The following is an 18,489-nucleotide window of genomic DNA, read 5'->3' as shown; positions in this document are numbered from 1 at the left end:
GCACCCCTACCAAAAATTGTTTAATGAAAGACAGAAAACAGCTAAAAACAAAACACTACATTCTTAGGGTATGTTCACACAGCGTTTTTTGTAAGGCAGAAAAAAATCTGCCTGAAAATTCCTTCAGGAATTTTGAGACAGATTTTGAATTTCACAGCGTTATTAGCAGGTTTTTTTTTTTTGCAGCTTTTGTTTTGCCCACGTTTTTTTAAGCTATTGAAGCAAATGGAAAAGACGCAGGCAAAAAAAGCACTCCAAACGTTTTGTCTGCCTCCTATTAAATTCATATGGAGGTCAGAGGTGGAAACCACTTGAAGACCATCAGCCCATCACTCTCACTAAAATGACCATCAGCCCGCCACTCACAGATGCCCCCTGTAGGTCGTGCCACGCAGCCCCCTTGCGGGTCGTGCCACGCAGCCCCCTTGCGGGTCGTGCCCCACAGCAACCTTGCGGGTCGTGCCCCACAGCAACCTTGCGGGTCGTGCCTTACAGCAACCTTGCGGGTCGTGCCCCACAGCAACCTTGTAAGTCGTGCCCCACAGCAACCTTGCAGGTCTTGCCACACTGTCCCCTTGTAGGTAGTGCCACACCCCCCTTCCTGTAGATAGCGCAACTGTAGCTCCCTAAAAGAGCGGAATCTCCCTGTGGCTGGGGATTCCGCTCCTGGACGGAGCGCTTGATGTCTCTGTCCATATATGGACAGTGACTTAGGGGCAACTCCTGAAACGGAATCGCCGTCCACAGCGTTACCGATGCTGTGACCGGGGATTCCACTCCAGGAGAAGCCCCTGACATCTCCATTTATGGATAGTGTCAGGAGCTTCTCCTGGAGCCAAATTACCGGCCACCGTGCCAGCAACGCTGTGGACGGGGATTCCGCTTCAGGAGTTGCCACTGATGTCCCTGTCCATATATGGACAGATATATCCAAAGCAGAAAATTACCACAGCACTGGACCACAAGTGGGTGCACGCCTCAATAGGACCGGATCCGCGGTTCCCGATATCAGATAGACAAAATAGACGAGGAGACAGCACTTCCAACATATGTCAGCTTTTTAATCACCCGTGCAACGTTTCAGTCCAGCAGGACCTTTCTCAAGCATAGTGAACACAGCAGTACAGGAGTATTTAAGGACTCAGAGTCAACAGTAATAAAAAATGTGATTAATACAAAAACAGTTTAAAAGGATCTGTGTATAATAAAGCAGTGTAATATAAAATCACAGTCAGACCACCTAGGTGCTTATGCATAGAACTATATAAGTTTTAACCCCTTAATGACCAGCCTATTTTAGACCTTAATGACCAAGCCATTTTTTAAGTTTTTCCATCGTCGCATTCCAAGAGCTATAACTCTTTTATTTTTGCGTCGACATAGCTGTATAAGGTCTTGTTTTTTGCGGGACAAGTTGTACTTTTTAATAGCACCATTTTGGGGGACATATTATTTGATTAACTTTTATTAACTTTTTTTTGGGGGGGAATAGAAAAAAACCTGAAATTTCGCCACTCTTTTTTGCGTCTTAAATGAACGGCGTTTACCGTGTGATATAAATAACACCATAACTTTATTCAGCGGGTTTTTACAATTGCAACGATAGCAAATTTGTATAGTTTTTGTATGTTTTACTACTTACACAGTAAAAACGCTTTTTTTTCAAAATTATTTGTTTTTGTGTCTCCATATTTGAAGAGCCGTAACGTTTTCATTTTTTCGCCGATGCGGTTGTATGAGGGCTTTTTTTTTTGCGGGAAGACTTGTAGTTTTTATTGGTACCATTTTTGAGTAGATGCGACTTTTTGATCACTTTTTCTAACATTTTTTTAAAGTCAGGATTCACAGAAAACAGCAATTTTTCCATAGTTTTTTATTAAATTTTTTACGGCGTTCACCGTGCGGGTTAAATAATGTTATAGATTTATAGTCGGGGTCGTTACGGACGCGGCGATACCAAATATGTTTAACTTTTTTACTTTATTTTGTTTTTTTAATAGTAAAGCATTGTGTAAGGGGAAAAGCTGGGTTTTCATTTTTTTTCACATTTTTTTTTTCATTAACTTTATTAAACTTTTTTTTTACTTTTTTACTAGTCCCACTAGGGGACTATAATATGCGATTCTCCGATCGCTATTGTAATACACTGCAATACTTTTGCATTGCAGTGTATTACTGCCTGTCCGTTTAAAACGGCCAGGCATCTGCTAGGTCATGCCTGCGGCATGATCTAGCAGGCAGTCGCTCCAGGCAGACCTGGGGGCCTTTATTAGGCCCCCGGCTGCCATTAGAGACACAGACACTCGGCGATCGTATCGCCGGGTGTCGGTGGGGGAGAGAGGGAGCTCCGTCCCTCTCTCCAAAACCACTCAGATGCGGTGCACGCTATTGCGCACCACATCTGAAGGGTTAAACGGGTGAGATCGATACTAATATCGATCTCACCCGGCAGAGCAGCGACGCTCCCAGCCCTCAGCTGCCTCTAGCAGCTGAGAGCGGGGAGATTTGACACTCCCTGCTCTGTTTACTTTATCCTGATGCAGTGCCGTAAAAAGGCATATGCATCAGAATAAAGCCCGTTAGTGGCCGCCGTTAAAAGGCGTATTGGCGGTCACTAACGGATTAAGGGACTGGTACATCAATAAGCAGTCCGAATAAACAAAAAATAATAATAAATAACAAACTCACCAAGTGTGTGTATAATCAAAAACGATTACAGGATATTATATCAAGATGCCAGATGGAACTACTCCTAATGGATAACGGCGTCCCGGAAGTCCAGATATCCACGTGTATAGGTTGAATAACATTCTATACTTCCTGTATTCAAAATGTGCATACTCTCGCGAGACTATGCTAATTAGTTCCCACACATGTGCAGTGCATCTAGTGACTGCACGGCGGCCATTTTAGAAAGTGGCAATGACGAACATTAGAGGAAGAAAAATAGGGAAAAATTGTCAGTATCATTTAAAAAGGGGGGGGGAGAGCATATTCTGTAGGACAACTAGGAGTTAGGGACAATGATATACTAATCAGTATTAAATCGTAAAAAACAGCACACACATGCTAATGTGTAAACATTCTGACAGGGTGTGTGTGTAAAACAATATCATTGAGTATATGTCCCACATAATGTCACAAAAAGTGTCCAATCCCACAAAAATGACAATGTATTATTATATCCCTTGGCCTCATACGTATGGAAAAAATTATTATATCTAACCACACGTTTCATAAATATTGTCGCCACAGGAAGAAATGTATTCGCAGGATTCCGAAAACCAGAAAAAGCAGTCCATTCAACAAATTGAATCTGTAATAATAATAATAAAAAAAATATGTGTGTATATATATATATATATATATATATATATAGTAATAAGACCTCATTAAGAATGTGTTCAATTCACATAAAAGGAGATGATGCATAAAAAATCAAGCAAGGTACATAAGGGAAAAATACGTTACAATATATGACATACTTAAGTGACTACACCGACTTTAAAATCAATGTTCAAACCATGTGGGGCAAGGCAATTTAACTTGAAAATCCATTCAAATTCTCTCCGTTTGAGTCTGGAGACCCTGTCCCCACCCCTACGGTGTAGGGGAATATGGTCAATGATCCAAAATTTAAGGTCGCTGACCATATGCCCCGCTGATACAAAATGTGCTGACACCGGGAGATCAAATTTTTTAGTTCTAATAGTCGATTTATGTTTATTAAGACGAGCCTGACATTCCTGGGTAGTCTCCCCCACATATAGCAACTTGCATGGAGACTGTAAAACATAAATGACATGAGATGATGCACGTGTCAGAAAATGTTTAATGGGGTAAGTCTTGCCATTAGTCGGATGAACCAACGTGTTCCCTTTAATCATATTATTGCAATTGACGCAATTAAGACACTGGAAACATCCCAATTTTTTGGGAGCCAGAGTCAACTGGCGGTTCATTTGAAAGGATCCGACATCAGCATGAACAAGACGATCCCTTAAATTTTTTTGTCATCTAAATGCCATCCTAGGAAGACAACCAAATTCAGGACCAGATTTAGTAAGATTTTTTAAAATATGCCACTCCTGGCGAATAATACTAGAAACTCTATTACCAATATCTGAATATGTAGAGACAAAAGTTAATCTATCAGATGATTCTCGTCTACGTGGTATAAGCAATTCTTCCCTAGTGATGGTTTGAACGCTGTCCCTCTATTTTTGTAAGAGGGACAAAGGATATTTACGTCTGGCAAATTTGTCACTCATTTCATCTAAATGTAGTGTAAGTTGTTGGGGTTCAGTCACTACACGTTTAAACCTTAACATCTGACTAAAAGGTAAGGACCATTCGGCGGGGATGTTGACTATCGTATCGCAGTAAACTGTTACGATCAGTCACTTTGTTGTAAACATCAGTAATTAACTTGTCACCCTCCCTATAAACTAGGGTATCCAAAAAAAATGTAGGTGTGTAGTTGATGATTCCATCGTAAATTTGATGTCATCATCGATGGAATTAAGGAACCCAAAAAAGTCTTCCAATTGTGACGTATTACCAGTCCAAATCACGAACACATCGTCTATGTACCTCCACCACCTCAGAACATGGCTGAAGTGGTGGGATACATAGACGTGGCGCTCCCACTTTTATAACCAGCCAGATACAACACAGCAGCAGCAGCAGCAGCCTAGCATTACAAGGGTGGGAAGGTCCACTGTTTTTGGCCCTTCCCAGCCTCATGATACCAGCCTGCGGCCGCCCCTGAGCCCGACCATCACAACAGATGGTCGGGTACTGGATCGTACCTGGCTCTTCCCGGCACCCCTAGTGGTGGTGGGTACCGGGGAAATAATGGTGGTTAGTGTTAGCCTCTGCGCCGGCTAACACTAAGCCTCCCCTTAGTAATGGACGTTGTCACTCAGACCGCGGCCATTACTAAAGTGGTAGTAATAAAACTTGAAAAGAAAAGATATAGATAAAATATTTTATTGAAATAAAGCACCCCCAACACAACCCTCATTAACCATTTTATTGTAGAAAAAAAAACTTAATCTACGTAGTCCTCGAAACCGACGTAGTCCAAACACCAAACCTGTAAAAAAATATATATATAAAAAAAAAAAAAGAAATAAAACATGTCGTAGGCTTAGTTTCAGTTTCATGTGTGATACTGACTGTTATACCATGTATAGAAGCCTGCCGCCAAGTTGACTTAGATACAGGGCGCCAGCAGACAGTAACATACATGGCCATACAGACATATATACAAACATGCACCGACAAACATACATACATGACAACATACATACATGACAACATACATACTAACATGCACATATATACATACAAACATACATACAAACATACATGCACACATATACATACATGCACATATACACATACATGCACATATACACATACATACATAACAACACACATACATACATGTAAACATACATACTAACATGCACATATATACTAACATGCACATATATACATACCAACATACATGACAACATGCATACATACATGACAACATACATACAAACATGCACATATACACATACATGCAAACATACATACATAATAACATGCACATATATACTAACATGCACATATATACTAACATGCACATATATACTAACATGCACATATATACTAACATGCACATATATACATGCCAACATACATACATACACATATATACATGACAACATACATGGCAACATGCATACATACACATATATACATGACAACATACATACATGGCAACATGCATACATACATGCACATGACAACATACATACATGCACATATACACATACATACATGCACATATACACATACATGACAACATACATACATGACAACATACACATACATACATGCAAACATATATACATAACATACATACATGGCAACATGCATACATACATACGCATGACAACATACATACATGCACATATACACATACATACATGCAAATATACACATACATGCACATATACACATACATACATACTAACATACATACCAACATGCACATATATACATGACAACATACATACATGGCAACATGCATACATACATACACGACAACATACATACATGGCAACATGCATACATACATGACAACATACATACATGGCAACATGCATACATACATAACATACATACATGCACATATACATACATGCACATATACACATACATGCAAACATACATACATGCAAACATACATACATGCAAACATACATACATGCAAACATACATATATAATAACATGCACATATATACTAACATGCACATATATACATACATGGCAACATACATACATGGCAACATACATACACATATACATGACAACATACATACATGGCAACATGCATACATACATACACATATACATGACAACATACATACATGCAAATATACACATACATGCAAACATACATACATGCACATATACGCGCTAACATACATACATACATGCCAACATACATACATGCACATATATACATGACAACATACATACATGGCAACATGCATACATACATACATACACATATATACATGACAACATACATACATGGCAACATGCATACATACATACATACATATACATAACATACATGCACATATACACATACATACATGCCAACATACATACATGCACATATACACATACATACATAAATAAACTCACCTAAGACGTTCCCACCAAGATTTGAACGGTCCCGTCACTTTTCTTCTTACTGCTCCCATTCACAATAACAGAGCGGTGGGCGCAGATGACGTAATCACGTGTGCCTGATATGATTACGTCATCTGCGCCACAACGCATTGTTACTATGAATGCGAGCGGCGCCAAGAAGAAGATGGCAAGTGACGGGACCTTTCAGAGCTCCGTAGGAACGTCTTAGGTGAGTTTATTTTTTTTATATATTTTTTGTTGTTCGCCGGGCGCTGATGCAGCATCGGTGCGGCGGCTACAAACATTACATGTAGTGACAGGGTGGGGGGGGGGGGGGGGGGGAGAAGTTGTTTGCCGAAACGGGGTGAATGTAGTGTAGTGTAGTGTAGTTGACATTCACGGTAAGTTCGTCTCAATCGGGCTTACCATGCCCGCTTGAGACGAACATTCTCCCGATGTTGCTAGAACTACAGTATCTAGCAACGTCGGGAGCGCGCACACTGTAGAGCAGAGCGGCTTGATTGACATCAAGCCGCTCACGCCCCTTTTTAGAAAAGCTAACCAGCACTTGCTGAGTTATCAAGTGTAAAAAAAAGGTACTTAGGGAATGAATTTTTAAAACATTTTAACAGCAAATGTTTTAAAATTCATTTCCTGCTTAGAATGTCTAAAAAAAAAAAAATTGAATCTGTAATAATAAAAAAATATGTATATATATATATAATGTGTGTGTGTGTATGTGTGTATATATATATATATATATATGGTAATAAGACATCATTAAGAATGTGTTCAATTCACATAAAAAGAGATGATGCATAAAAAATCAGGCAAGGTACATAAGGGAAAAATACGTTACAATATATGACATACTTCAGTGACTACACCGACTTTTAAAATCAATGTTCAAACCATGTGGGGCAAGGCAATTTAACTTGAAAATCCATTCAAGTTCTCTCCATCTGAGTCTGGAGACCCTGTCCCCACCCCTATAGTGTAGGGGAATATGGTCAATGATCCAAAATTTAAAGGGTTATTCCCAAGTTGACAGTGTCTTACTTTCTTTTTATCCCCAAAAGCCCCACTATGTCTTACTTTCGGGGTATGTCTTACATTGGCAAAAAATATTTTTTTTTTTTTTTTTTTTTCACAAACTTTATTTAACTGTTTTACATTTTTTTTTTTAGTCCCAGCAGGGGACTTCACTATGCGATGTGCCGATCGCATATATAATGCTTTGGTATACTTAGTATACCGAAGCATTATTGCCTGTCAGTGTAAAACTGACAGGCAACCTATTAGGTCATGCCTCCGGCATCGCCTAACAGGCAGATGCTGAAGGCAGACCTGGGGGTCTTTGTTAGACCCCCGGCTGTCATGGAAACCCGACGGCGACCCGCGATTTGTTTGCGGGGGCGCCGATCGGGTGACAGAGGGAGCTCCCCCCTCTGTCAAACACATTAAATGCCGCTGTCACTATTGACAGCGGCATTTAATGGGTTAAACTGCCGGAATCGGCGCGCGCTTCGTTTCCGGCAGTTGCAGCAGGAGCCAGGCTGTGTATAACAGCCGTGCTCCTGCCGCTGATCGCGTGGGTACAGTCTCAGTACCCGCGCTATCACAGGACGGATATATCCGTCCTCCGGCGCGAACTAGCAGCTGCTGAGGACGGATATATCCGTCCTTCGGCGTTAAGTGGGAGTGGAAGTGGGCAGGAGGCGGCAATACCCCCGTGTTTCCCCGAAAGTAAGACATATGTCTTACTTTCGGGGTACGGCTTATATTAGCCGACCCCCCTGAAACCCCCGATACGTCTTACAATCGGGGGTGTCTTACTATCGGGGAAACACGGTAGTTGTCCTACAGAATATGCTCTCCCCCCCCCCTTTTTAAATGATACTGACAATTTTTCCCTATTTTTCTTCCTCTAATGTTCGTCATTGCCACTTTCCAAAATGGCCGCTGTGCAGTCACTAGATGCACTGCACATGTGTGGGAACTAATTAGCATAGTCTCGCGAGAGTATGCACATTTTGAATACAGGAAGTATAGAATGTTATTCAACCTATACACGTGGATATCTGGACTTCCGGGACGCCGTTATCCATTAGGAGTAGTTCCATCTGGCATCTTGATATAATATCCTGTAATCGTTTTTGATTATACACACACTTGGTGAGTTTGTTATTTATTATTATTTTTTGTTTATTCGGACTGCTTATTGATGTACCAGTCCCTTAAAACTTATATAGTTCTATGCATAAGCACCTAGGTGGTCTGACTGTGATTTTATATTACACTGCTTTATTATACACAGATCCTTTTAAACTGTTTTTGTATTAATCAAATTTTTTATTATTGTTGACTCTGAGTCCTTAAAGAGGCTCTGTCACCAGATTTTGCAACCCCTATCTGCTATTGCAGCAGATAGGCGCTGCAATGTAGATTACAGTAACGTTTTTATTTTAAAAAAACGAGCATTTTTGGCCAAGTTATGACCATTTTTGTAGTTATGCAAATGAGGCTTGCAAAAGTCCAAGTGGGTGTGTTTAAAAGTAAAAGTCCAAGTGGGTGTGTATTATGTGCGTACATCGGGGCGTTTTTAATACTTTCACTAGCTGGGCGCTCTGATGAGAAGTAACATCCTCTTCTCTTCAGAACGCCCAGCTTCTGACAGTGCAGATCTGTGACGTCACTCACAGGTCCTGCATCGTGACGGCCACATCGGCACCAGAGGCTACAGTTGATTCTGCAGCAGCATCAGCGTTTGCAGGTAAGATCGACTACGAAAAACGTTACTGTAATCTACATTGCAGCGCCTATCTGCTGCAATAGCAGATAGGGGTTGCAAAATCTGGTGACAGAGCCTCTTTAAATACTCCTGTACTGCTGTGTTCACTATGCTTGAGAAAGGTCCTGCTGGACTGAAACGTCGCACGGGTGATTAAAAAGCTGACATATGTTGGAAGTGCTGTCTCCTCGTCTATTTTGTCTATCACATATGGACAGAGACATCAAGCGCTCCAGGAGCGGAATCTCTGGCCACAGGGGGATTACGCTCCTTCAGGGAGCTACAGTGGCGGTACAGGAAGGGTAGGGGGTGCGATCTACAAGGGGGCTGAAAAAAATCTCACATGCAATTTGCACTGTGAGGGGGAGGAGAGAAAGCACGGCAGTGGTTCAGAGGAGTGTCGCAGCATCCCTGGAGGGTTTGCGGCACCCCGTTTGGGAACCAATGGCCTATACATTCGGTGTGACCATTTCAAACCTAAAACACCTAACGCTGGGAAGCTCAAGACTTACATGGTGTGTACACCTGCATAGTACAGGCAGTGTAAATGTCTGATATTAATACTACCAAATTTAGGCAGATTAGCTGCATTGTGAGCATCTGGGCTTCTTGAATATTTGTATGCAAAATACATTATAATGTAAGAGGACCAGCCAGTCTTCCAATAATAAGGTTGAGATTAGGGTCAATAAGGTACTTGGTCTGACTTGTCAATATTTTCTGTTTCGAGAGTAAAAAAACCTTAGCCATGTCATAGTGACATGTCAGAAGTTTGGATCGGTGGAGGTCCGAGCATGGAGACCTCCACCGAGCGCTAAAACGAATCGGCGCTTGTTTCTGATAGGCTTTCTTCGGAAAGCCGATTGAGCAGCGTTCGGACTCTCACATGCTCTATTGAGACCGTGCACCACTCTGAGTAATGGCAATCAGAAACTATTGGTAGGTGTCTCCGTGCTAGGACCCCCACCGATCAAAACTTGTAACATGTCATTATGACATGTCATAAGTTCTTTTTAAAAGTTTAGTTACCCTTTAAGAATTCTGGAAGGCCTGGGTATTTAGGGTACTATGTAGCACAAATTAACTTTTAGGATGATTCAGTTTTACTGTTAAAAACACATGAAATCTAAGAAACATGTTCAAGAGTCAGCTTATGGAACTGTTAAATGAACATTTCATAAATTTTTTACATGAACAATTACTATTGAGAGTTTCATGAAATCACCATAAGAAGTATCATGTACACTCCAGCCATAATTTGCTATACATTTATTTCAGGATCTTGGAACTAAGTAATAGACACATTTTTTGAAGGTCAGCCAAGAATGTTCACCTATTTTTAATAAGGCTACACAGAACCAGGCAAGGTTTCCAGATATGAATGATGGCTGCGAATTTTGTCCAAGAGTAGTAAAGCCACAGGTTTAAATTCTACTTCCCAGCATTCCCTTTGGTAGTCCATTAAGTCTACATTCCATCGGCAATGAAGTGCGATTTGTTCATCTTTAACGGAAGAAAAACATAAAAAATATTGTTATAAAATTTGAGAAAACATTAATATAAAGTAACACTCACAAATAATGAAAACACATTTATAAGAGAACTGCTTTGAGCTTTGTCTTAGAAACCTCATTGCCCCTAAAACCTGATAAAGCTTGGAAGAAGAAAGACAATGGCTCTTCGATACCAATATAGATTTTAAAATTTGTGTTTTAGGACAAGAAGCACACATTGTCCCCCGCCCCAAGGTCTTACCAAGAAAGGAGGACAAGAGGTCCAAAAGTTTGTTGGTTTCTTCCAATCCAAGGTTTAGTCCTGTATCTGTCCCACTATCCATGAAATTCCAGAAAGCTTTGCACACTAATCCAGCTAGCTGCCAGTCTGAGCAGCCAAAGTCCCGCAAACACTCAACCAACCTGTGTTACAAATAATTATTTTACTGATCATTTTCATCTTGACATAACAAAAAACATTCTCACTGGGATGTTTCTGTAAATTCCATAAAGTTGTATAGAGCGGCTTGACCACCACTCCCATACAAATCCTCCTCATCACTAACGTGCCAATGTTGAGGATAGGTAATAAACATGGTTAGTTGAAAATCCCTTTAAAGTATTATTTACATAAAAAACTTAAAAAAAACGTAAAAAAATAATGTAACAATACAGACACCCCCTAAGTAAACTACTTATGCAAAACGCATTTTGGGGTGTGACACCGTGTGGGTAGATCAGCATACAATATGGGTAAGGAATAGTTTCCATACCAATAACTTATGTTACCCTGTATTATTACGGAGTTGGGCAATGGTAGTTGAGACATTTATATGTGCTATGATAAAACACATTGTTATGGTCATTTGTAAGTGACAATATATGTAATACGCATTGTTACGCTATACCGGGCCACCTACACTGTATTAGTTTACAATACTTCATCCCAATTGGCTCATATTTGGTATGTTTTTAACTATTTGTGTAAGAAAAAGCAGATTTTTTTTTTTATTTGATCAATGGTAGTATATAATTCATTTTTCTTTGTGTATGAACAATACAGACAATATAACGTCTTATTATAAGTTGTACATAAAAGAACATTATTCAATCCAGAGTCATTTTAAAAGTTATACTTACTTTACAACAGCCCCTTCTTCTTTCAGTAAAGTTTTTTTATTACTGTCGGTCGCCAGATTAATCAGAACCCCACAGGCGGAGAAGCAAATATCTTGTTGTCCAGAATCCAGTAAGGTAACGATGAATTTATATACTAGATGGTAAAACAACAATGCACAAAGATACATAGTATGTTCATTATTCAAGTTCATCTTGACACACATCTAAAATAATATAATTGGCTTTTTTATAAGGTTGTTCCTCTCTCCATTACCTATGTTGTAAGATTTATTAGCTTTTAAACAGTGTTCAAATAAATAGGATTGTACACTAAAAGGGAAGGTAATTGTTTTTATTTTTTTACATAATGAAAAACGAAAAAATTCCAGCTGGATGAAAATAAGCTTTTCAGTAGTTAGAAAGATCATACTTTACATTGGATGTGTTACGCATCAATGATGGCAAGGAATACGGGATCAATTTCATGGTATGTATTTATATTTGGGAAACTTATTTTTTGTCTACTACTTTGGAGAGACATCGATTGTTAGCGTATAGAGGTCTTTTTTCAATTATATAGCTTCAATAAATTGTTAAGAACCCATGGTGACCACACCAACCTATTCTGCATTGGAGTTGAGGTATGGAGACACTTTGAGATCCTCTGACATATGAACAGGGGCAGTAGCTATCTTTCTCCAACAAGCTTACAATGTGAAAAATCCGTTAAAGGGGATATCCAATCAACATTTATCACCTATTCACAGGATAGTTCATAATGTTAGATTGCTGGGGCACCAATCACTAATATGGGAGTCCTGAGTTCCCCGTTCCTCCTCACCAGCCTTTCCACGATAAGGAGTTTATAAAGAGCAAAGGTCGAGTATGCACACTCTATGGGACAAGTAGTGTCTAGATAGCAGCACTCATCTCTGTATAATCATCAAGTTCGGAGATCACCATGTGAGGTTTACACAAATCTTATTTACAGACACGTTAATTAAAAACTGCCATTTAAAATGTATTATGACGGGACACTACTACTTGTAATTAATAAAACAAGATGGTCTTGTTTTAACAAGCATGATCGCATGTATGTGCAGTTTACATCTACTGGCCAAAAAGAAAACTGCGACACACCCACAAAAAAACTGCTTATGAAAAGTATTAATACGTCTATTTACATTTTAATTGAAGTTTTAATAAATATGGCACAAATCCACAGACCAGACCCCTAATTGATTGAACCCCAGACCCAGGCCACAAAAATTCAGACCCCAGACTAGAGCCCTAAATTAATTCAGACCAGACATAAAACACTAAAATTAATTCAGACCCTAGACAAGACCTCTTAATTAATTTAGACCCCAGACCCCTCTACTCAGCTCTTTTTGCTCCCGGCTCTTCTTCAGCTCCGGGAACTGAAGCACACAGGGTCCTGAAGTAGGCAGCCTCAGGACGGTGTGTGTGTGTGTGCTGCCTGGTCCTGACACTGGACAGCGTCAGGACCCAGTATGGTGGCAAATGGAGTAAAAGAGGAGTCGGGAGCGGGGAGAGGTCCGGCGATTATCTGATTAATCTGTTATTTGTTGAAGCTATTTAAATGGGGCAATTGCCCCTATCGTCCCTCTCCCTAAATCCACCCCCGTATGTCGGAGATATTCTCCAGTAGAAGCAATGTTATCTTATAATTAGCATAGACCATAAACAGACACTCAAATGAAATATTTATATGAATTTATAAAAGATGGGATTTACTCTAAAAAAAAAAAAAAAAAGAATGATAGACAGTAATAATTTTGTAGTAGACATAACATTGCTTCTCACCTTTTTGTTCCAAAATAAAATCCTGTACATCTTGATATTGAGACAAATTCCCATATACTCGCGTAGCTTCAGAAATTCCCTCCATGTTGTTAGACAGCATTAATTGTAATAGAACTGTTAAGACAAGATATTTTATTATATTTTCTTCTGCTAAACCAGGAGTGGCACGAAAACCCAACAGCATCCAAGTGGAAGCCAGTGATGGAAATTCCTAGCATGATTCTAGGACGTGTTGAAATATAAATCATGTTTTAATTAGGAATGCACAAGATTTGTCGGACTTCTACCCCATAAAAAAAAATTAAGATCCTCTTAGTCTACATTCAAATATTGCAGTGTGATGTAGAAGCACAACAAATCCACAGATTCACATCCAGCAGCCGTGCGGATCTCCATAACAGATCCATATTGATTATCGATCATATCAACCTGCGCCACAGTCGCTATCTTCCTGGATCACTCTGTGTCACTCAAATCCTGGTGTGGCTATGTCACATTATAATGCATTAGGTCATTAGAGAACCAGGGGGGCAAGGATAGCACTGGGATGATAATCAGTTACAAAAATTGCCTCTACGTGAACGGTCCAAAAAAAATAAAAGGAAGTGAAGCAGCACAGGTCCTATTGAATGGGATGGTATCACGTTGTCCTGTGTCTGACAAACCCCAGCTGATCGTCTACAGTACTTACACCAGTGTTCAGACAACAGTACACAACACCGGTAGTATCCAAAAAAAAGTGGTATTTATTCGTCAAAAATCATATGCTAAACAGCAACGTTTCGACCCATTGTGCAAACTTTCTCAAGCCTATGTTAGGGAGCCGACGGAGCCTATGTGGTAGTACATGGAGGCTGTATGGATGCGTACTAAGGAGCTCATTAAAATCATTGCGGTGTACGCCTGGCAGTCAGCACTACAGTCGTTTCTAGTTGTCAGCATCGGAATGACCCTAAGATCTATGCCTAAATTGGTAGAGTAGACTTTTTGTGAAATAAGTTGTCTGGTTTTAATAATATAAAGCTCATTTGTTGAATAATGAAAGATTCTGAAACTTTCTAATGAACTTTTGTGTTCCTTACCATTTTGAAGATCTCTGTTTGCGGTCAGTGAATAAACACATTAATTGATTATTATCAGCATCATGCACAACAGACACTGGTGCATGAGTGGGCTCTGATACACAAGCTGTTCACCTATGTCAGCTGGACATAATCATCTAGAAGTGAATAATAAATATTTTAATTCACTGACAGCAATCAGATATTAAAATGGTGAAGAATTGAAACACAAAGAATATTAGAAAATAGTACACTTTTCTTTAAATAATGATTAAGCTTTATATACATATACTGGAAAACCTCTAAATAAAATGGTATCTTACCACGTCTGAAAACTTATGGGGGGGGGGGGTGAAATGTGCATGTAAAGCCGCATTTTAATACAGTCTCAATGTCAGATGATTCAAAGACAAAAAATTATTCAATAGAAATTAATTTAGTTCAACAGCAGGTTAAATGAAGGTGTGTGACAGCCTACTATGAGCAGAGTACACCTAATATACAGCGTGCACTATTAAAAATAATCACTTGAGTTTTCAGGATGGAAGAACTTATTGCAAAAATCCTAGATCATGCGGACACTTTCTTCACGCTGGTCTCCTTGGCTGTTATACCGAAAGAGTGACAGTTTCTCTGCTTGGTTATCTGCACATTAAATGTGGATATTGGGTGAGCACACATGCGCACAGTACTCCCCCCTTCTTTCCTTCCTTCCGCCTGTCCTTTCCCGTTCTTGTCTTTTCTACTACATTTCATAAATACCATTGTCTGTTGATGCTGCGGCTACGAGAGATATCTTAAAGGGGTTGTACCAGAATCAACAATTATCACCTATCCACAGGATAGGTGATAATTTTTTGATCGCAGGGGACACCACAGCTGGGACCCCCACTGATCGCAATAATGGGGGTCCAAAACCACCATTATTCCTACCGCATTGAGGAGGAGCTTTAAGTGGTGATCAAGTATGTCTAGTGGCGCTGTTTCTGGGGAAGGGGCAGACCTTTTTCCTAATCTGACAACCTCTTCAATATACATCTTTAGCTGTTAAAAGAAGGGATTGTGACAATAAGTACACTTCAACCCTTTTCTACAGCAGATCAAAATGCCTAATGCTTCAACAATTGTGCCAGGTCTCGCTTTTCAGTATTCAAGGTCTACTGTAAGGCATTTAGATGATCATTAGAAGAGTCACCTTCCCCCTTACCACAAATAAAATATACATTGAGGCCTTCTTTTGAACAGTCATGTGAGTTTTCTAAGAGCAGAATCAACTTCCTACAGTGTAACAATTCTTCTTACAGTCTAACAATAAAAGGGTTAAAATAGTAATGCAAATCTTTATAAGGGTATTCAGATTAAACTTACAATTAGAAATCTCCATTCTTCTTTTGGTAATAACAGAGCTGTCATTTTGATAGTAAGATAAATTGCTTAACGCTGCCAGAGTACTGATCACCAGTTCCTCACATTCATCAATTGACTTGTATTCTAATGTCAAAAGAAAATCAAAATCACTAAAAATAAATAAATAATTACAACATTGTAGCGTCTCGTCAAAAGGAGAACTGGAAAGAGAGAACTTACACAAATATGTACAACACACTTAAGAGTAATTACCATAGAAACTTATACCGTAGAGACTGGGATACAACAGACAGAGACCCCCCAGGCCTCATACATCAACACTCAGAGAAAAAGTGTCGCGGTCATCCAGAACAACAAATCAGAGCAGTGCAGAAAAAAATAAAAAAAAAGGTGGCTTCTTATTGGTTGTTATAGAAAAAAAAAAAACTATGGTATTAGATTACACTACAACCCGGGTGGGATACAGCCGGCTCGCCCCGGTTCTCTTGAACCGGTTAAAATTACTGCCAGTTCGTATAATTGAGGTAAAGCGGGAACCCGGGACCGGTCCCCTGCACTCAATTGTATAGGTGTCCTTAGAACGGGAATACACTTGATTTGTCTAGTCTAGCACTGCTTGGCCAGGCACATTATGCTTCGCCATTCGGGGCTTCAGCAATGATGCAGTTGGTCCAATGACGTCATTGGGTCGCTGCGTTGTTCCGCTGGACGAGGCCTGAGAGTTTCTGAAGGACGCCACGGGAACGGGGACAGGTGAGCATGTAATGTTTTCTTTTTTTTCTATTTCACTGGGCTGTTGCACTATCTACAGGGGAATCTACAGGGGGCACTATATACAACCTGTAGACTACAAAGGGCACTATCTACAGGGGACTTTATGGGGGCACGATCTACAGGGGGCTCTGTTAGGTGCCCGATCTACAGGGTGCACGGTTTGTCTGTGGTGCTTTAATTTACAGTGTTTACTCATAGCAACTGGATGCCAACCGGCAAAAAAAAACAACCTATTTCCCAACTACCGTGAACACGTTAAATTATAAATCTTTATTAAGCTATGAGAGCAAATAGACTATCCAAATAAATTGATTAAAATGCACTGCTAGAGTAGTATCTATACAGGGTGGGCCATTTATATGGATACACCTAAATAAAATGGGAATGGTTGGTGATATTAACTTCCTGTTTGTGGCACATTAGTATATGGGAGGGAGGAAACATTTCAAGCTGGGTGTTGCCCATAGCGGCCATTTTGAAGTCGGCCATTTTGTATCCAACTTTAGTTTTATCAATGGGAAGAGGGTCATGTGACATCAATCTTATCGAGAATTTCACAAGAAAAACAATGGTGTGCTTGGTTTTAACGTTACTTTATTCTTTCATGAGTTATTTACAAGTTTCTGACCACTTATAAAATGGGTTCAAAGTGCTGCCCATTGTGTTGGATTGTCAATGCAACCCTCTTCTCCCACTCTTCACACACTGATAGCAACACCGCAGAAGAAATGCTAGCACAGGCTTCCAGTATCCGTAGTTTCAGTTGCTGCACATCTCGTATCTTCACAGCATAGACAATTGCCTTCAGATGACCCCAAAGATAAAAGTCTAAGGGGGTCAGATCGGGAGACCTAGGGGGCCATTCAACTGGCCCACGACGACCAATCCAATTTCCAGGAAACTGTTCATCTAGGAATGCTCCGACCTGACACCCATAATGACATAAATAACTCATGAAAGAATAAAGTAACGTTAAAACCAAGCACACCATTGTTTTTCTTGTGAAATTCTCGATAAGTTTGATGTGTCACATGACCCTTTTCCCATTGAAAAAACTAAAGTTGGATACAAAATGGCCGACTTCAAAATGGCCGCCATGGTCAACACCCAGCTTGAAAAGTTTCCCCCCTCCCATATACTAATATGCCACAAACAGGAAGTTAATATCACCAACCGTTCCCATTTTATTTAGGTGTATCCATATAAATGGCCCACCCTGTATAGAGCAATGCTTAATAGATATGTGTGGTAGTAGTAAGCACTTAAGATAAAAGTGCATCGGAAGCCGGCAGCTGCAGAACGCTATAGCTACACTAACTGTTAAGTAACGGTGGATCTAGCAACAAAGCACGTAAT

The 18,489-nt window shown here is 39.9% G+C and overlaps 1 protein-coding gene across 2 annotated transcripts in view; it reads right to left on the bottom strand.

The window, feature by feature from the left end:
- Nucleotides 1–10,745: 10,745 nt before the first annotated feature.
- Nucleotides 10,746–18,489, bottom strand: part of ARMC2 (armadillo repeat containing 2) — a 107,119-nt gene continuing 99,375 nt past the window's right edge. For both annotated transcript variants that reach the window (XM_075862249.1, XM_075862250.1), the window contains exons 14-18: nt 16,360–16,482; nt 13,931–14,044; nt 12,125–12,257; nt 11,247–11,407; nt 10,746–10,994 (exon numbers count right to left, since the gene is read on the bottom strand). In XM_075862249.1, coding sequence (XP_075718364.1) covers nt 10,840–10,994; nt 11,247–11,407; nt 12,125–12,257; nt 13,931–14,044; nt 16,360–16,482 — 686 coding nt within the window. In that variant the 3' untranslated portion in view covers nt 10,746–10,839. The remainder of the gene's footprint in view (nt 10,995–11,246; nt 11,408–12,124; nt 12,258–13,930; nt 14,045–16,359; nt 16,483–18,489) is intronic.

The sequence above is a fragment of the Rhinoderma darwinii genome, chromosome 4 (assembly GCF_050947455.1).
Source record: "Rhinoderma darwinii isolate aRhiDar2 chromosome 4, aRhiDar2.hap1, whole genome shotgun sequence".
Taxonomy (NCBI): domain Eukaryota; kingdom Metazoa; phylum Chordata; class Amphibia; order Anura; family Rhinodermatidae; genus Rhinoderma; species Rhinoderma darwinii.
Note: the sequence above shows the minus strand (reverse complement) of the source record. Positions and strands in the feature narration are given on the sequence as shown.